At 41.5% G+C, this 21,295-nt stretch overlaps 1 protein-coding gene and 1 long non-coding RNA gene across 11 annotated transcripts in view; one reads left to right on the forward strand and one right to left on the reverse strand.

The window, feature by feature from the left end:
* Nucleotides 1–21,295, reverse strand: part of MAST2 (microtubule associated serine/threonine kinase 2) — a 241,448-nt gene that overhangs the window by 86,705 nt on the left and 133,448 nt on the right. For 4 of the 10 annotated variants that reach the window (XM_051857810.2, XM_051857811.2, XM_051857809.2 and 1 more), the window contains one exon: nucleotides 12,043–12,237. The exons of 4 other annotated variants lie outside the window; for them this stretch is intronic. In XM_051857810.2, coding sequence (XP_051713770.2) covers nucleotides 12,043–12,237 — 195 coding nt within the window. Of the gene's footprint in view, nucleotides 1–12,042; nucleotides 12,238–14,542; nucleotides 17,805–21,295 lie in introns of those variants that run through there. 2 more of the 10 variants (XM_070078564.1, XM_051857817.2) reach the window with 1 other exon arrangement.
* On the forward strand, nucleotides 1,562–14,873 carry LOC138850660 (uncharacterized). The gene is made up of 2 exons (XR_011390736.1): nucleotides 1,562–5,701; nucleotides 10,094–14,873. It is a non-coding gene; the product is annotated as an uncharacterized lncRNA (long non-coding RNA).

Here is a 21,295-nt window from a genome sequence, read left to right on the forward strand (position 1 = left end):
CAAGGCGGAGGATTAGCCTAGTGAGCCGTGGCGCCGGCCTTGTAGTTATGTTTTAAAGAGTTCCTAGCTTTAGAGATATAAGCTGAAATATTTATAGATAAAATGACATGAAGTTTGGGTTTTGCTTCAAAATAATTGGGTGGGGTGGGATGAAGATAATATTATGAGTAGATAATAGACTCTGGGTATATAATCGTACTCTCTTTACTTTTAAAATGTTTTTGAGATATTTCCATAATACAACACTTAATTCAGTGAACAAAATACTCCTGGGGCTGGCATTGTGGCATAGCAGGTAAAGCCACCACCTGTGATGCTAGCACCCCATATGGGCACCAGTTTGAGTCCCAGCTGCTCCACTTTCGATCCAACTCTCTGATAATAGCCTGGGAAAAGCAGCGAGACATGGCCCAAGTGGTTGGGGCCCTGCACCCACATGGGAGACCCAGAAAAAGCTCCTGAATCCTGGCTTAGGGCTGGCCAAGCCCCAGCTATTGTTGCCAGCTGGAGAGTGAACCAGTGGATGGAAGATCTCTTTCTCTGTCTCTTCCTCTCTCTCTCTAAAATTCTGACTTCCAAATAAATAAATCCTAAAAAATAAATAAATAAAAACCAAAATATGCCAAATTCCACAGAAATAGCCTAGAAAGCTTTAGATTCCTCTTAAGCCAAAAGCAAGCATTTGGCAGGTAGCCAAATAAAATTACCTTTATACAGAGTCAACTAAAGCCAGGGTCTATGGGAAATTCCTTACCAAACAAAACTTCAGAGATTAAGTCATAGCTAGTATTTTTTATTTATTTATATTTCCATTTTTTTAAAGATTTATTTGAAAGACAAAGTTACAGAGAGGCAGAGGCAGAGAAACACACAAAGAGCTCTTCCATCTGCTGGTTCATTCCCCAGATGGCCACAAGAGCCAAGAGCTGTGCTTATCCAAAGCCAGGAGCTTCTTCTGGGTCTCTCAAGTGGATGTAAGGGCCCAAGGACTTGGGTCATCCTCCACCGCTTTTCAAGGTCATAGCAGAGAGCTGGATCATAAGTGGAGCAGCCGGGACTTGAACCAATGCCCATATGGGATATTAGCACAGCAGACAGTGGCTTTACCTGCTACACCACAGCACCGGCCCCTATTTCCATTTTTTTTTTCTTTTAACAAAAAAGTATTTTGTCTTCTTCAAGAACAGTCACTTTTCCTGAAGATATTCTGAAGTTGCTCCTTCTCTGACAGACATGGAAAAATGAATCACCTTTAAATACTTTTTAAAAAAGATTTATTTATTTATTTGAAAGAGTTACACAGAGAGAGGGGAGGGAGGGGGAGGGGGAGGGGGAGGGGGAGAGGGAGGGAGGGAGGGAGGGAGGGAGGGAGGGAGGGAGGGAGAGAGAGAGAGAGTCTTCCATCTGCTGGTTCACTCCCCAATTGGCTGCAACGGCCCGAGCTGTGCCAATCCAAAGCCAGGAGCCAGGAGCTTCCTCTGGGTTCTCCCACATGGGTGCAAGGGCCCAGGGACTTGGGCCATCTTCTACTGCTTTCCCAGGCCATAGCAGAGAGCTGGATAGGAAGTGGAGCAGCCAGGACACGAACTGGCCCATAAGGGATGCCAGCACTGCAGACAGCACCTTTACCAGCTATGCCACAGCACCCGCCCCTAAATACTTTTTTTAAACAGGGATTCATTCATGCATTCACTGGTTCACACTCCAAATGACTGCAACAGCCAGGATTGGATCAGGCTAAAGCCAGGAACCTGGAATTCCAGCCAGGTCTCCTACCTAGGTGGAAGGGACCCACGTACTCAGGTGATCATCTGCTGCCTTTCCGGGTGCATTAGCAGGAAGCTGGATTGTAAGCAATGTAGCAGGACTCTGATAGGCACTCCAATATGGGATGGAAATGGGATGCATCACAAGTGGTGGCCTAACCAACTACACCACAACACCAGTCTCACCTTCAAATACTTTTGATGTACTTTTTGTTGCCAAAAATTGTCACTTATAGAAGAATATAATTTAGACTCCTCATTTTCATCCAGATCTGGTGAACCCCACTAGGCTACTTTTCAGTAGCAGCAACTATTGAGCCTGCATGTAAGGGCAGGAGGGAACCTAGAAATCACCACTTTATTTTGGTCAATGATAAAGTTTCCATGGTAAGGATATATGCTAAGTGGTACCTTGAGCAATCCATGGGAAAAAGAGAACATGAGAAAATCAATGGAAGCAAAAGGAAATTAGGGGCAGGAATCATGGCTTAGCAAATTAAGCCCCAGACTACAATGCCTGCATCTCATATCAGCATGCTAGTCACGTCCCGGTTACATGGTTTCCAATCCAGCTTGTTGCTAATGTGTCTGAGAAGGAAACATGATGGCCCAAGTACTTGGGTACCTACAATTCATATGATAGACTCAGATGGAGCTCCTGGCTCCTAGCTATTGTGGTCATTTGGGACACGAACGAGCAGAAGAAAGATTCTCACTTTCTCTGCCTTTCAAATAAATAAATCTTTTTTTAAAGGAAAATTAATAGAAGTAAAATAAAGCACTGAGGATCAGCAGCAAGTGATTTTTCCAACAACGGCAGCCCAGATAACATTCTGAACAATTTTACATGTATTGACTAATTGCATCCTTTTTTTTTTTTTTTTTGACAGGCAGAGTGGACAGTGAGAGAGAGACAGAGAGAAAGGTCTTCCTTTGCCGTTGGTTCACCCTCCAATGGCCGCCGCAGCCAGTGCACCACGCTGATCCGATGGCAGGAGCCAGGTACTTATCCTGGTCTCCCATGGGGTGCAGGGCCCAAATACTTGGGCCATCCTCCACTGCACTCCCTGGCCACAGCAGAGAGCTGGCCTGGAAGAGGGGCAACAGGGACAGAATTCTGTGCCCCAACTGGGACTAGAACCCGGTGTGCCGGCGCCGCAAGGCAGAGGATTAGCCTAGTGAGCCGCGGCGCCGGCCTAATTTCATCCTTATTGCAACTCCTGGAGTACTATCACCATCCCGTTTTAACAATGTGCTAAACAGAGGTGTAGAGAAGTAAAGGAATTTGCCTACAATCCGTTAGTAGCGGGAATAGGAGAAAAGAACAAGTTCTGAAGATGTTTCTCTCTTGGAATTGCTTTGAACAGAAGTTTTTTAAAAAGACAAGAAAAGCAGGTGTTAGTAAAATGAACATAGTGCTTTCTCTTTGGCATGAAATAATCTTGACAAAACCATAAAAAGGTTTCAAAAACTGCCTCAATTTAGATGCAACCCAAAGGAACACCTGTCTTTTGCCATAAAAGTCTAGAAAAAGACTCCCACACATATGACACAGGAGAGGCCTGAGGCAAGCTAAATGAGCAAACTCCTTGCTGCTAAAGATGTTCAAGCATAGGCTGAATTCATGGGTTTTTTTTTGTTTGTCACTGTATAGAAGTTAATCGTATGCTGCAGAAAGCAGGCTAAAACCAGAATTTTTTAATATAAAGATGGCTCTAAAAAGGATTTCTTACTGAAAACTTTCCCACTTTAAAGCCAACAAAGTCTATGCCAATTCAAAACCAACTAAACATCTAAGTCATTTTGTGTTCAACAAAGTTACTAATACCAAACTTCTATGCTCAGCAGGCTTAAGGCTGGGCCAGTGGAAAGCCAGAGACAACTGCCTCCTCTCTCTCTCAGATATAAATCTATCATCTTGGGAAAACAGAAGACCTGGGCCTACAAAAATTACTTAGGTTCAGAACACACTATATTACATATGTTACATCTTGGATGCAGTAGAAAAACAGCAGAGTTGTTAAGAACCTGATCTCTGGGGGCCAGCGTTGTGGTGCAGAGGGTTAAGCGTCCACCTCCACTGCTGGAATCCCACATGGGTGCTGATTCAAGTCTTGGCTGCTCCACTTCCGGATCCATGCACCTGAGAAGGCAGTTGAAGATGGCCCAAGTATCTGGACCCCTGCACCTACATGGAAGACCTGGATAGAGTTCTAGGCTCCTGACTTCAGCCTGGTCCAGCCCCAGCTGTTGCAGCCATTTGGGGAGTGAATCCACGGACAGAAAAACTTTCTCTCATTAACTTTGATTTTCAAACAAATAAATAAATCTTAAAAAAAAAATCCTAATCTCTGAAGCCAGACTGTATTGGTTTTAATCCTAGTTCTGCCAATTATCAACTGAATTACCTTGAGAAATTTATTTAGTTTCTCTGTGCTCCCAAGTTACTCATGCGTAAAAAGAGAAAAAATAACATCTATCTCATAGAATTGATGTGAGGATATAATCATCTGCATAATGCGAAGCACTTGGAACAATGCCACAGACTTTATTAAATATATACTACTTAATTGTATATGTTTCATCAGAAACATAACAGCAAATGGGTTAAGAGTACAAATATTAGATTTTGCTGCTCTGAAGTTGAACACCAGTTTCTAATGCTTACTAATAATCTCTTTTACCTCTCTGAACCATAGTATTTTAATCTATAAATTGGTTTTTCTTGGGGCCGGCATTGTATATAGCATGTAAAGCTGCTGCCTGCTCCATTTCCAATTCAGCTCCCTGCAAATGCACCTGGGAAAGCAGCAGTAGATGGCCCAAGTGCGTAGACCCCTGCTACCCACTTGAGAGACCTGGAAGAAGTTCCTGGTTCCTGGCTTTGGCCTGGCCCAGCCTCAGCCATTGTAGCAAGCTGGGGAGTGAACGAGCAGATGGGAGATTCTCTCTTTCTCTTTCTTTCTCCCTCTCTCTCTGTAAATCTGCCTTTCAAACAAATAAAATTAATCTAATAAAATTAGATTGAGTTGAATTATTCTATCCCATCAGGTAATTTTGAAGACTAAATATATTCAATATGTATTCATAGAAACCATTAAGAAAAAATGCTTTGTACAGTGAATCCTCAGTGAACCTTACCTATTCTTTTTCTTTTGTTATTTCATCAACTTTTCTTGATTTAGCAAGCTATAATAAAAAGAATCTGTTCTGCCTCTTCTCAGCTTATCTAACATGTGTAACAGCCCACCAATAATCTGATGAAGCAATAACCATTTCTGAAGATATACACATGTGTCCAAAGTGTTAGGAAGGGGGTTGGTGCTGTGGCATAGTAGATTAAGCTTCTGCCTGCAGCGGCAACATCCCATATGGATGCTGGTTCATGTCCCAGCTGCTCCTCTTCCAATCCAGCTCTCTGCTTATGGCCTGGGAAAGCAATGGAAGATGGCCCAATTGCTTGGGCCCCTGCACCCATGTGGGAGACCTGGAAGAAGCTCCTGGCTCCTGGCTCCTGGTTTCTGATCAGTTCAGCTCCGGCTGCTGTGGCCATTTGGGGAGTGAACAAGTGGATGGAAGAGCTCTCTATCTCTCTCTCTGTAACTCTCTCTCTCAAATAAATAAATAAAATATTAAACAACAACAATAACAAAGTGTTATTAGGTAGACTATACTTCTACTCCCCATCATGACAGGGAAACAGAGACCAGATTTACCCTTGTGTTCTAAAAACCAAAAAAATCAGATGAAATGTGAGTATGTGAAACAGTTTTCAGACATCAGACAGAAGGGAACTACAAGGGTTCTTCAAAGATTCATGGAAAATGAAATTAAAAGATAAGTTTATAATGGTGTAAGATCTTCTGAACAACTCTTCCTTTTCAATTCCTCCTTTGCTAGTTCCTCATAACCTCTAAAGAATAGATGGCTCTGGGGTGGAGGCAAGATGGCGGAATAGGAAGGGAGCACACTGATAGTCCGGGGAGAGATAGTTTAATAAAAGTGGAGATACTGCAGGTTCAAGGAAGAGTAGGGGAGGAAACAGCAGAAGAAACTCTTCCAGAACGCGTGATTCACAGCGGACCTGTGTGGAGAGCGTGGGAGCCCACAGTTCGGGACACCAGCGGCAGACTCAACACACCAGCGCTGGAACGCAAGGTGAGCCGAACCTCAATAGCCCGAGACACCGGCAGGCAAGCAGAGAGAGGAGACTAGAGGGAACGACCCCCGGGGGGGAAAAGTTCACCAGGCTAACTGGAAGAGAGAGAGAGAGAGAAAAAAAAAAAAAGGTGACTGGTACGGACACGGGTTTCTCTCTCTCTGCTCACCTCTCAAGGGCGAGCAAGACAAAGAGCAGGCGCCATCTTGGACATACGTCATAAGCAGAGCGACCTCAGGTCTGCACCGGCCCTGAGCCTAGCAGAAAACCCTGACTCTGGGCGGGGCGAATTAACAGGAGATTAGGACCTAGTAAATTTGTGGTGCTACTGAACTGAGACTGTGAAAAAAGAGACGGTGGGGGAGAGAACTCACGGAATTCACCTGAGTACTCTCCAGAGACGCTACAATTCTGTAACTTTGGCAACCCAGTGGGAGACTGAAGGAGAATTTGAACCCACTCTGAGGGCCAAACAGATTCCCTGTGTGGTCCTTGGGAAAGAGCTTCTGATCTCTGGCTCCTGTGGGTATATCATTTGCCTGCTAACTACCTCCAACTTCGTTCAGCTGTGCGGAATTACTTCCCTTTTGAATCAAAAAAAGAAAGAGAGAGAAAGAGAGATTTACCACTCCTAACCTGGGAGTGTCACCTTTGGGACACCAAACAGAGCTCTCAGGCCACACCCATCTCAAGCCCTAAGGCTCCATCAAAAACAGATAGTCCACTTAATCTAGAGTCATAGTATAACAAGAAAAAGCACCACAGTGAAGAAACCAAATATCTCCAATATGCCAAATAACAAATGCAAAAACCGAGGTAATAAAAACAAGGAAGTCACCATGACACCCTCAAATGAAAAAGACACCCCAATTCAAGATTATGAAGATGATGACATAGAAGAAATGCAAGAAGCAGATCTCAAAAAATTGATAAGAACATTAAGAAGTTCTCAAAAACAAATTCTTGAACTACATAAAGCCTTAATGGACAAGATAGAAAATCTCTCTCGTGAAAATGAAATATTAAGGAGGAATCAAAATGAAACGAAACAATTAGTACAACAGGAAACTGTGATAGTGACTGAAGTGAAGAATTCAATAGATCAAATGAAAAACACAATAGAGAGCCTTACAAACAGAATGGGTGAAGCAGAAGAGAGAATATCGGACTTAGAAGAGAGAGAACAGGAAAGGATACAGTCAGATCAAAGAAAAGAAGAGGAAATTAGAAATCTAAAACATATTGTCAGGAATCTTCAGGATACTATTAAAAAAACCAACATTCGGGTTCTAGGAGTTCCTGAAGGCATGGAGAGGGAGAAAGGATTAGAAGGCCTTTTTAGTGAGATATTAGCAGAAAATTTCCCAGGTTTGGAGAAGGACAGAGAAATCCTAGTACAGGAAGCTCACAGAACCCCTAATAAACACGACCAAAAGAGATCCTCACCACGACACGTTGTAATTAAACTCTCCACAGTGAAACATAAAGAAAAGATCCTAAAATGTGCAAGAGAGAAACGTCAGATTACTTTCAGAGGATCGCCAATCAGACTCACTGCTGACTTCTCATCAGAAACTCTACAAGCTAGAAGGGAATGGCGAGATATAGCCCAGGTACTAAGAGAGAACAACTGCCAGCCCAGAATATTATATCCTGCAAAGCTATCATTTGTGAATGAAGGTGAAATAAAGACGTTTCATAACAAACAGAAATTGAAAGAATTTGTCGCCACTCGTCCAGCCCTGCAACAGATGCTTAAAGATGTGTTACACACAGAAACACAGAAACACGGTCATCAGTATGAAAGAAGATAAAGGAAGGAAACCTCACAGCAAAAGATCACAGGGAATTCAAAGCATATATTAGAACTTATCTTTGGCAAATGGCAGGGCAAAGTTACCACTTTTCATTAGTCACATTGAACGTTAATGGCCTGAACTGTCCAGTTAAAAGACACCGATTGGGATTTGCTTTTTAACCTGATGCAATTTTAAATGATGCTTAATTTTGTTTTTAAATTTCAAATCCTAGCTCTTACCCATACATGGAACAACAATTAAATTGTACATGTAATTCGCCACTTTGCTACACTAACATTGTTCCAGGGGTACTTATGATGTACTTTTGAATTTTCTATACATGCAATAATGACATTTGCTAGCAGTTTTATGTCTTCCTTCCCAATATGTATGCATTTTGTATCCTTTCTTTGTGTTACTGCACTGTCTAGTAATTCCACCATAATATTGAAAAGTAGTGGTGAGAAAAAGACACTTCCCCCTTTCCCCAACTTAAGGGAAAACTGTCCAATTTCACTATTAAAGTTGGTTTTGGTAGATATTCTTTATCTAGATGAGGAATTTCTCTTCTGTTTCTTGTTTGCTCAGTTTTTTTATGCCAAATATCTTTTACAAAAGTTGATGTAACCATTTAACATTTTTGCAGTTTGTGTAGTATGTCCAATTTATTGATTTTTTAAAATGCTGACAGCCTTGCTTACGTGGGATAAATACCACTTGCTTGTACTACATAAAATTGTTGGATGTTACCTATTATTTAAAAAAAAGAGAGATTTCTAAAGGCAACCCAGAGGAATCCTTAATCCAGTTCTTCATTAGAAGAGATGTGCAATTCGGGACATGCTCAAGCTGACTTACCTCAAACGGTAGAGTTAGAAACATACCAGGGGATGGCCGGCGCCGCGGCTCAATAGGCTAATCCTCCGCCTAGTGGCGCCGGCACACCGGGTTCTAGTCCCGGTCGGGGCGCCGGATTCTGTCCCGGTTGCCCCTCTTCCAGGCCAGCCCTCTGCTGTGGCCAGGGAGTGCAGTGGAGGATGGCCCAGGTGCTTGGGCCCTGCACCCCATGGGAGACCAGGACAAGCACCTGGCTCCTGGCTCCTGCCATCGGATCAGCGCGGTGCGCCGGCCGCAGCGCGCCGGCCGCGGCGGCCATTGGAGGGTGAACCAACGGCAAAAGGAAGACCTTTCTCTCTGTCTCTCTCTCTCACTGTCCACTCTGCCTGTCAAAAAAAAAAAAAAAAAAAAAAAAAAAAAAAAAGAAACATACCAGGGGATTCCAATTCAATCCCATCAAGGTGGCATGTACCAATGCCATCTCACTAGTCCCAGTGATCAATTTCTGTGCACAATTGATCATAATGATAGGACTAAGAACCAAAGGGATCACATAAACAAGAATAGTGTCTGCAAATACTAGCTGATAGAATCAAAAAGGGAGAGAATGATCCAACATGGGAAGTGAGATACACAGCAGACCCATAGAATGGCAGATGTCCTAAACAGCACTCTGGCCTCAGAATCAGCCCTTAAGGCATGTGGATCCAGCTGAAAAGCCCATGAGAGTATTTCAGGCATGGAAAGCCAAGACACTCTGGGGAAAAAAAAAATGAAAGATCTCCACGAGTGAGATCCCAGTGGAAAGAACGGGTCATCAAAGAAGGAGGTACCTTTCTCTGAAGGGAGGAGAGAACTTCCACTTTGACCATGGTCTTGTCTAAATATTATCAGAGTCAGTGAACTCAGGGGGCTTCCATAGCCTTGGAAACTCATGACAAGAGCCTAGGGTGATTACTGATGCCATAAACAAGAGTGTCAATTTGTTAAGTCAACAACAGGAGTCACTGTGTACTTACTCCTCATGTAGGATCTTTGTCCTTAGTGGGCTGTACATTGAGATTTAATGCTATAACTAGTACTCAAATAGTATTTTTCACTTTATGTTTCTGTGTGGGAGCAAACTGTTGAAATCTTTACTTAATGTATGCTAAACTGATCTTCTGTATATAAAGAGAATCGAAAATGAATCTTGATGTGAATGGAAGGGGAAAGGGAGTGGGAAAGGGGAGGGTTGCGGGTGTGAGGGACGTTATGGGGGGCAAGCCATTGTAATCCATAAGCTGTACTTTGGAAATTTATATTCATTAAATAAAAGTTTAAAAAAAAATAAAAAATAAAAAAAAAAAAATTCTGGGGATTTTGGAGAATGTACATGATAAATTATAATATATGTGGTTGAAGTTATTTTATTTTCTACTAACTGGAATTATTTTAATATTCCTTATTGAATAAATGCTGTAATTTGTTTGCTATGGAAAAAAAAAAAAAAAAAAAAAAAAAAAAAAAAAAAAAAGAATAGATGGCTCTAGGACTCCGTCATTGGACATCTCTGCCCTCTCTAGCAATAGTCATTTATTGAATGAGCTCATAAATGTAACAATTTATATCAATTATGTGCTATCATTTTCTAATTATAAAGCTTTGATACTGACCTTGCATATTTTTCACTGAATATCTAACTAGCTATCTTTAGGGATTTCCCAGTCTCCGTTCATGGGAACCTAAATTTTTTAGAAGTTTAGCTCAAATTCTTCAGTCATTCTTTTTTCTCCTCAAACCCTACATCTAATCCATCAGAAAATCCCCTCTAGTCTACTCTGAAATATATATCCCTAAATATGACCCCATCTGCACCATCATGGTTTTAAACAAACCTTGTCTCTTACCTAGAGTACACAGTAGTCTTCTAACTACACATAGCCAAAGTGATCCTTTTGTGCTAAAGTCAAACTGTGACATACTTCTGCTCTAAACTCTCCAATGGCTGAGCCCTGGCTGCTCCACTTCTGATCCAGCTCCCTGCTAATGTGCCTGGGAAAGCAGAAGAAGACAGCCCAAGTATTTGGGCCCCTGACACCCATATGGGAGACTGGATAAAGTTCCTGGCTTCTGGCTTCAGCCTGGTCCAGCCCTGGCTATTGCAGCCATTTGGGGAGTGAACCAGCAGATGGAAGATTCTCTATCTCTTCCTCTTTCTGTCTAACTCTTTCAAATAAATAAAATAAATATCAAACAAAAAAGAAACAAGGTTCTTAGAAGTTCTACTTAAGGGGCTGACACTGTGGCATAATGGGTAAAGCCGTCACCTACAGTGCCGGCATCCCATATGGGTGCTGCTTCAAGTCCCGGCTGCTCTTCTTCCAATCCAGCTCTCTCCTATGGCCTGGGAAAGCAATAGAGGCTGGGCCAAGTGCTTGGGGCCCTGCACCCATACGGGAGACCCAGAAGAAGTTCCTGGCTCCTGGCTTCGGTTCAGCACAGCTGCCAATTGGGGAGTGAATCAGTGGATGGAAGACCTCTGTCTTTCCTTCTCTTGCCTTCTCTCTCTCTGTAACTCTGACTTTCAAATAAACAAATAAATCTTAAAAAAAAAAAAATTCTACTTAATCTGGCTCTCCACTACAACTTAGACCACACTTCTCAATACCTAACTTATTCTGCACTAGCTTCAGTGGACTCTGTGCCACACAACATATTAAATAAGCTCCAAATTAGTTGTCCTGGCACTTACTGCTGTCTCTGCCTAGAACATTCTTCTTCAGATATCTCCATTCTGACTGTGTCTCATATCAGGTCTTTTCTCACAAGTCAAATTCCAATGAGGACCTCCACCAGTCACCTGATATAAAATGTCAATCCTGGCTTCCACATTGCCTTCTCCCCTTATCCTACTACATTTTTCTCAGTAGCACTTCATAGTCATATGTTTTATTATATATGTACTCATGAACTTACTTGTCTGCCTCCTTCCACTAGAATCTAAGCTCCTGAAGAAAGAGACTTTACTGCTTTGTGGTCACTGCTTTGTCGTCCATACCTAAAACAGTGCCTAGCACATAGTATATATACTCAAATAATGTTGAATATATGAAAATGAAAGCAGAAAGAAAAGGAAGAAGGACAGCTTTCATCAACTTGAATAAATCATTTAACCTATTTTAGACTCAGATTTTCCTATTTTCCTGAAGTGTTAAATGTGAAATTTGGACTTTTTAACTTTTAAAACTCTAGCATTCGATCATGCTACGGAGTGGTCACAGGCACAGTTCACAGAGATGTCCATGGTCAAGATATACTATGTGACTTTGTTTTAAAATTTGAACGTAGCAGAGGTCTGGGAATTCCTTTTACTCTTCTCTGTAATAGAGTCATGGCTCTCACTCAGTTTCTCCCCATTATTGAGGGTGAGGTGTGGGTTTTACCTATTGGACTAGATGCAATTGTTAAGGCCCCATTCACAGCACAGCAGGTTTCTTACCTCCACTGTAGTGGGTGGCTGGAACAGGGACTGCCAGGACTGCTGTGGGCTTGTGGGTTCAGGAAAAAGACAAGAGGAGAAGTAGCCAGCACACAGTCGGCACTAAATGGGACTTTAGGGAGACAGAGGGCTGGAGTTGATGTGGAAGAAAATACGTGATGGTTTACTTCGGCTCCTCGGCAAAGAGTAGAGATTCTGACAAGGTACCACAGTAGGAAAAAAACAGAGTCAGTGATTTTTTTTCTCAACCCAAATGAGACATATTCCAAAGTGGGTTAGTCTAGGCAACAGGCTCAAGAACAGTAAGTGCTCAAAAGTCCTTCTCCAATGAGCTCTTGAGTACCAAAGCTGAATGACAGTAGACACTAAAACTTAGTCATAGATTTAAAATTAAAAATGTAAGTTCCAGCTATTCAAATTATTTTAAATTGGCTTGTAAGCAAAGCAAAAACTTCAAATTTACTGCAGCACATCAATTAGTAAGCAACAGGTAATATTTCATGTTCAGTGACTAAATCCTCTTAAAGAAATACATATTTAGTCCATAAAAGTAAACATTCTCAATACTCTATACATTATCAATTATATATACAGTAATAACAACATCTTTAGCTAAGTTTTCTCTAATGAGTATATCAAACAATGCCACTCTATAACTTTTGCTTTTACTTAAATTTTCAATTTGCAGGTCTTTGCACTAAAAAAACCTTGTCAATTTGATAAGTTAAGTTCTACTGAAAACTATTAAATAATTAAAAGCATTACATTGAAAATAGATAGATGACATATATTTCTAATTTACTGTCATTGGTAGATGTGGCATAGATAATGAAAAGTAACTGCCAGTCTCACAGTCCTTATTTGCTGTCATATTGGCCTGGCTTTTCTATATAACTATTTTATTTCTAAGGTGGAAAACCTAAAAGGACTTAAGTATCACATAAGCACCTGATCTATTTCAAAATGATGTTACTTTTCTATATTACTATTATTGACTCTTTAGAACATAGATATGGTGATAGAGTACTTGTCTTAACTAGTCAAAGGAAAATCTTCAACTTCTGACTCATTATGCTTGTTAGAAGGCTTTGGCTTATTTCTTATAAGAGTACACAATATGGGAATAACGTAAGACATGAAAGGGGAAGGCAATCAGCTTTTCAAAATTAAAAGCATGCCCAAATTTCCACAAACTCAACATATTTTTTACAATTACAGGAAATAAAAATATTAATTTTGGATTGTCTCATTTTCAGAAAGAACTTTTCTTCTAAAGAACTACTTCAAAAAGTAAGTTTCCCCATATATTGTTAAAGCTAATTATGATGTACAATAAGATACTGAATATGCCGGAATAATATTGCTTATATAAAATTTTAGAGTCTTAAATCTTATCACATAATATGAAGTTTAGTCATTTTGACAAATATTAATTGGAATTATAAAAATCTATGAAAACCAAATCTCATTTTCTTTTGCTCCTAATTATCACTCTGCCAACTAGTTATAGAATGGGGTTAGAGTCTAAAAAAGGATTGTACGAAATAGCAAAGGTGATTTATAAACTACTTGCTAGTTTCCCAGGGGTATTTTCAAAATTCAAAGTCACCAAAACAGATATAATGATTTATCTACCAATATCAGTCCACCACTATTTGAAGAGCATGATTTTTTGACCGCTTAAATATTCTCAAAATACAAACTCTATTTTAAAATCATCAATTTTGCTAACAAGTCATTTTATTTTTTATATTATATTTAAATGATACTTTATTCGATAAAGCTTTTTAAAATTTTTCCTTTATAGTCTCAGATTGAGGTAAAGAGTTTTTTAAATACAATCCTCCAAACAAGCCCTGTTTTCCAAGGTCCAATATAATCATGAATTCAATCACTGAGCACCTGCAGACACTGAAGGACACTCAGTGAAGAATGTGTGTGTCTGAGCACTAATGCTCAGGGACATAATCCTGAAGTACACTTTCTCCAAGCTGAGGATTCCAGGGCTCTTCTTTCTCTGAAGAGCACTGGTCAATTCATCCAGCATTTCCTCAAACAAGGCTGAACAGCTATTGGAAAAGTCACCCAAAAGTAGAGGTCTGACAGGCCAAGGGCAATGTCCTCTCTATCCAAAAGATATTTCTCATTTTCTTTTGTTTCTCACATTCATGGTGCTTGTATTAGAAGTTTTAATATGAGGTTTAAATACACATTTGCTTTCAAAGCCAAGGAAAAGACTACCTTCATTATTGGCCCAGTTCCCCAAGTAACCTAGGAACCCCTAAAATTACATCCAACTCAGTTTCCAGAACTGGAAACTCCATATGCTCCTGCCAGGAACCACTGTTTTGACCTTGAATTATTACAGCCAGCTCAACCCTCTTCCTGACAGGCACCTCCAAGACAGAGTCTTCATCCAAGCACATGAAGCTGTGTTAGTTGGCATTAGTTCTTTTCCTGGCATCTGTCAATTTCCAGTCAGAGACCCCATCCTCCTTACTGAATCCGCAGGCATGGTGCTCCCAGTCTCTCTCTCCTCCGTTTCATCATTCTCCTGACTACTCAAAGTCTTGCCCTCTCACACCGGAGTCTTGGCAGGAAGTTCTCTCACAAAAGAAGTAGGTATTATGTCAGCCAAAAGAAACTTACAAAGGCTTCCCAAACTTATATGAAAAATTAAAGTACTTTTCTTTAAAAACATGATACTCAGAAACCTTCCTAAAAACCTAACAGCCCAGGAGGCAGCAGCGAGGCAGAGTGAAGAGTTCCAGATCCCAAATGAATCAGCTGTCCTCTGATCTGCCTGACATCATTCACACTCAGCCTGCTACAAATCAGAGTAGCAGAGAGCACCTTGTTCTGTTGTCAGTGACAAGCACCAAACTCCCTCCCCCTCAAATCACTTGCAACCTCCAACCCTGAGGCTTGGCAGCTGTGGAGACTGGCAGAAATCACACATACCAACTTGAAAACACACACTGTGTCAGAAATACTATTAGTCCAGGAGGCCTGAGCCAGGCTGCAACAGCTGTTGTGGTGGGCAGGGACTGGAAGAAGGCATATTAAGGATCCCAGATTGGTAAATTAATGAACTAAGAATAAGTGGGCATTTCTGCAACATTATTCATTCTCAAACTCAGGCCTGGGGGAGGATGACAGGGCTTTACTATTAGGGCTCACAGCACAGTCATTATTCAATTCTGACTCTGACCAATTTAACCAAACTCTGCACTCCAAGCAAAATTTAGTACTTTTATTCAATTTCCATGAATCTCTAATAATTAAGGACAATATTAATCTCTAAACTTGAATAACCTTGTGGTGAGAAAAGTCATAAGGGGAGTTAAGAAAGTAGGATCAGAAACTAGTTTAATTTCATACAATATCCATTACTGAAATCATTTCTATGGGGAACTCTGCCCAACACTTCAAGGTAAGCTGCAGAAGAACTCTAGTGAAGGGTAAGCTACTGAACTTCCACAGGCTTTGGTTTCCCCACCTATAAAATCAAAGTAGTTTAGGAATCTGGCATATAGGGTGTCATGAGGAGTAATATATGTAAAACAGGAAAGTGCCTAGCACACAGAAAACATAAGAAGTGTGAGCTTCATTATTCTAGATCTTTCCTTCTAGGAGCTATCTCCCAGTCCAAAGGACGAGCTAAGTCTGAACAAAAGGAAACCAGCTGAGAACAGCATGACCTGAAGAAAGCCAAGTGATGAAGTAAACTGCAGGGCTAAACACTGGCAGCTAAGGAAGCCAACAAGCGAGCAAAAACCTAAGTCTGCTGCTTCAGAGTCTCCATCAGTTCTGAAGGGCTCCTCTCATTCGTCTAGACAACAAAGTGTGTCAAACCAGTTTTCCAGAGCAACGTTAGAACTGAATCACACTCAACCACTGCTTTTTCACCTGTGGGTCTTGGCTCTTTAAGTCATGAAATCAGTTGAGGAAGTTAGAATCAATATTTCAGAAAATGGGAAGGGGTCGGCACTGTGCATAGTGGGATTAAAGCCACAGCCTGCAGTGTCAGAATCCCATGTGGGCACTGGTTTGTGTCCTGGCTGCTCCTCTTCTGATCCAGCTTCCTGCTAATGGCCTGGAAAAGCATAAGAAGATAGCCCAACGGTGCTGTGGTGTAGCAGGTAAAGCCACCACCTGCAGTGCCAGCATCTCATATGGATGCCGGTTCGAGTCCCAGCTGCTCCACTTCCGATCCAGCTCTCTGCTATGGCCTGGGAAAGCAGTGGAAGATAGCCCAAGTCCTTGGGCCACTGCACCCACGTGGGAGACCCAGAAGAAGCTCTTGGCTCCTGGCTTTGGATTGGCCTGGCTCCAGCCATTGCAGACATTTGGAGAGTGAACCAGTGAATGGAAGACACTCACTCTCTCTCTCTCTCTCTCTCTCTCTCTCTCTGCCTCTCTTTAACTCATTCAAATAAATAAATAGTTTTTTTTTTTTTAAATAAAAAAAGGAAAGACACAGAGAAGTTAAGACCATACCACTGGCTAAATAGGAAAGCAGCCTTTCCTCAAGGTTTCCCTGCAACTGGGAAACACTGTGGAAAATGAAGCATCCCCGTTTCCTTATTACTTTATCCCATATTTACTGACTGTATTACCACTCTAAGAGTCAAGAAAGATAGGACAGAAGCCTCTGCTATGGGCTTCTCATTTCACAAATCCTGCACAATCACACAAACACAAAAATAAATTCATTGAAGAAATGAGGCTACCTCTGTCACAAGGTCAGGCATTCTGCACTGCAAAGGGAACTCTGAAAACCCATTCTGTGACTTATAGAAAGCAGACCTAGACTGAGTTCCTGGCTGTTAGCTTCAATCTGGCCCAACCCTAGGCTTTTGTGGCATTTGGGGAGTGAACCAGCCTATCAAAGTTCTCTCTCTGTTTACATAACTCTGTTGCTCTGCCTTTCAAATAAAATTATATAAAAACATTTTAAAGCATTAAAATTATCAAATTTTTACACTTTATATTTTTTATGAAAATGTATTCAAATTTGGTGCTCTGAATACAACCATCTTATTTCTAAATCCTATGAAAAATAAAAATTTAAAAACAAAGCAAAAAATAAAATCAAATAGATCACTAAAAATGAGGACAAGTTGTGATCATGATAGAGACAGAAAAAAAAAGTGAAGATTAGAAGAGAAACAAGAGAAAATCTACAAATAAATTGGTTTGCTTTAAATTGGAGGCTATGGGAGTGGCAGGGAACTACCAACAATGAACTGAACAGACTTACCTTAGACCTGCTGCTCTTTGAAAGACATCACTCCATAAAAGGAGACCCACATATTGGGGGAACAGTGGCCATTCACGCCCCAGGAGGGAGGGAATGAGATCTTATCATACTACTCAAGAGTGGCATGCAACTTTAAACTTACGAATTCTGAGGCCGGAGCCGCGGCTCACTAGGCTAATCCTCCGCCTTGCGGCGCCGGCACACCGGGTTCTAGTCCCTGTAGGGGCGCCGGATTCTGTCCCAGTTGCCCCTCTTCCAGGCCAGCTCTCTGCTGTGGCCCGGGAGTGCAGTGGAGGATGGCCCAAGTGCTTGGGCCCTGCACCCCATGGGAGACCAGGAGAAGCACCTGGCTCCTGTCTTTGCATCAGTGCGGTGCGCCGGTCGCAGCGCGCTGGCTGCGGCGGCCATTGGAGGGTGAACCAACGGCAATGGAAGACCTTTCTCTCTGTCTCTCTCTCACTGTCCACTCTGCCTGTCAAAAAAAAAAAAAAAAAAAAAAAAAAAAAACAAAACTTATGAATTCTGACTGGTGCTGTGGAACAGCAGGTAAAGCTGCCACAGTGCCAGCATCCCCACATGGACACTGGTTCAAGCCCCTGCTGCTCCACTTCCCATACAGCTCCCCATTAATGCACCTGGGAAAGCAAAGGAAGATGGTCCAAGTCCTTGGGCCCCTGCACCCATGTGGGAGACCCAGGGGACACTTTTAGCTCCTGACTTTGGCCTGGCCCAGCCCTGGACATTATGGCCATTTGTGGAGTAAACCAGTGGATGGAAGATTCCACCCCCTCCCCCACAATTCTACCTATAAATAAAATAAAAAATAAAAATTATAAATAAATTAAAATAATATCTGAATCTGAAAAGCTATGAACTGGTTAAAATTTTATCAAAGTTTACTCACTGGTGATGTACCAATCTTCTGCAAAATCAAAGGCTATTCTTTCCTTTACAATATAATATGCCAATGTAGTAATATTTTATGTCTTATCAGAAAAAATTTGTGTGCTTATCTATCATGTTCTTTATTATTTAGGAAATCAAAAACACAGGTTTTTCATGAAAAAGGTATTATCATTAAAAACTGTGCTACTTTTTTATTGTTTCTTTTAGTTTTTAATTAACATGTAACATTTGCACACTTTCATGGGACATACTGCAACATTTCAACACACACATTCAATGTAGATTCATGAAACAAGCTATTTTAAAATTTTCCATTGTTACTTTGGTTAAATTAAGTAATCAGGCCCTGTTGATTCTCAAGTACCAATAATACTAAGTGTTTCTAATCATAACTCTTAAGTTTTACTTTCCCCAAATCAGAATCCAAATATAGAAAACAATAAAATTTGCAGTATATTTTTATAAAGATTTTTTATTTATTTTTCTTGAAAGTCAGAGTTACACACACAGAGAGAAGGAGAGGCAGAGAGAGAGAGAGAGGTCTTCCATCCACTGGTTCACTCCCCAGATGGCCTCAACGGCCGGAGCTGCGCCAAGATCTGAAGCCAGGAGCTTCCTCCGGGTCTCCCACATGAGTGTAGGGGCCCAAGGACTTGGGCCATCTTCCACTGCTATCCCAGGCCACAGCAGAGAGCCGGAACGGAAGAGGAGCAGCCGGGACTCGAACCGGCGCCCACATGGGATGCCAGCGCTTCAGGCCAGGGCGTTAACCCACTGCGTTACAGCACCGGTCCCTTCAGTATATTATTATCTAATACCACCTCTGATATCCCAGAACATCCCAGAAAAAAATCAAAGATGTAATCTTCCAGTTTTTTAAAGAGGTACTAGAAATAATACATTTATTTGATGTTTTAATGAGTTTCATGGGGAAAGTCGTCTAATCAAAAGAGATGCTTGGGGCCGGCGCCGCGGCTCACTAGGCTAATCCTCTGCCTAGCGGCGCCGGCACACCGGGTTCTAGTCCCGGTCGGGGCGCCGGATTCTGTCCCGGTCGCCCCTCTTCCAGGCCAGCTCTCTGCTGTGGCCAGGGAGTGCAGTGGAGGATGGCCCAGGTGCTTGGGCCCTGCACCCCATGGGAGACCAGGAAAAGCACCTGGCTCCTGGCTCCTGCCATCGGATCAGCGCGGTGCGCCGGCCGCAGCGCGCTGGCCGCGGCGGCCATTGGAGGGTGAACCAACGGCAAAGGAAGACCTTTCTCTCTGTCTCTCTCTCTCTCACTGTCCACTCTGCCTGTCAAAAAAAAAAAAAAAAAAAAAGAGAGAGATGCTTGGCTGGCGCCTCGGCTCACTAGGCTAATCCTCCGCCTGCGGTGCCGGCACCCGGGGTTCTAGTCCCGGTTGGGGCACCGGTTCTGTCCCAGTTGCTCCTCTTCCAGTCCAGCTCTCTGCTGTGGCCCGGTAAGGCAGTGGAGGATGGCACAAGTGCTTGGGCCCTGCACCCGCATGGGAGACCAGGAGAAGCACCTGGCTCCTGCCTTCAGATCAGTGCTGCGCGCCGGCCATGGCAGCCATTTGGGGGGTGAACCAACGGAAGGAAGACCTTTCTCTCTGTCTCTCTCTCTCATGGTCTAATTCTGCCTGTCAAAAAAAAAAAAAAAAAAAAAAGAGAGAGAGAGAGAGAGAGAGATGCTTACCTTTACCTAAGTTAAATTTGAATAAAGAAGATGCTATTAATGTTCTAGAAATTATGATTAATTAATGGAAAGTTCCTGGAGACTTGTCAATGCCCTCATTTTCTATAGTATGTTCCTGTTTATGAGTCCTGATAGTATTTTGCAAGATTTTAGAAAACAACAGTTTGGTGATTTAAGTTATTATCTAAAATATTTATTTGGTAGTAACCTTAGTTTTAATATACGAATTTAGCATCATTTTGGTCAGTGGAATTTTACAACACAGACGTCTAGCACGTACTCCTCCTGACTAACTGAATCTCTACTTGGTATCTTCACTATATTAGTGGTATGTTCTCAGTATGTGTGTCGTACCACATTATTAAATCTTACATAGCAAGATATTTTTCCTCTGTAAAAATTATGTTCAACCATGTTTTATAAATCAAATGTGGCAGTCACTGTCTTCTTTGAAAAGAATTATTCTTAGGGATACTTTGGTAAATCTTTTTAGATTGGCTTTATTATTCATAGTTCACTTGACACAGAAACAGCATAATTCCTTTGTGAGTTGCATTATTCTTAGTATGAACTTTTATCAGAACTTTCACATTTGAAAATTATCAGTAATAAACTCACCAGAGCTATTTTAAGTCTCTATCATCTTTACAGAGTTTGTTTTACACTGATGCTTATCTGAACAAGAAACGATAGTCCATGTCTTCAACAAAGGAGGACTGTCCCAGGACTGCAGCAGGGTTTTAAAACTATTGACACGTCAAAGAATAGACTCTTGGGTACAGGTTTCCAATTGCGGCACTTGGACAACTGGGCAACTTCCAGACCATTCCAGCAGACTGAGTCACAATTTCCAGAACTCATTTTAGCCAAGTAGCAGACCACAAACCTAAGGTTCAGTGGAATGAGAACTAATATATGAGACAATGAAGAATGATGTAGCTATTTGCTTAAAATATTGTCTTAATACATAATTCCAGACAGAGGAAAACCAATCCTATTGCTTCTTAAGCTATCTATAACTCTTAAAAGTGTCTTTGCTCTTATACCACGTTCCTAAATCATATTTTATTCTTGGTAACTCTCTAACCCATAAATGAGAAAATCTTATTAAGGAGTCTTACTTTTCAAAACAATACAGTTATCTGAAAAAGCTTAATAATAATTCCTTCTTTTTACCAGAGTATAATTGTAAAAAATGGTTGTACCACCAAGGGAGCGTACCTGAAATGTTGTATCTGAGAATTACACACACATGATCAAGTTTAACAAGCACTGTTAAGGAACTATGGTTGAATTTATGGAATACTTGCGAAACCCTCACAGGAAAAATACCTGGCATCTTCTCTTACAGGGCCCAGTCTTACACATGGGAAGGAAGGTTATCTTCC

Source organism: Oryctolagus cuniculus, chromosome 7 (genome assembly GCF_964237555.1).
Source record: "Oryctolagus cuniculus chromosome 7, mOryCun1.1, whole genome shotgun sequence".
Classification (NCBI taxonomy): domain Eukaryota; kingdom Metazoa; phylum Chordata; class Mammalia; order Lagomorpha; family Leporidae; genus Oryctolagus; species Oryctolagus cuniculus.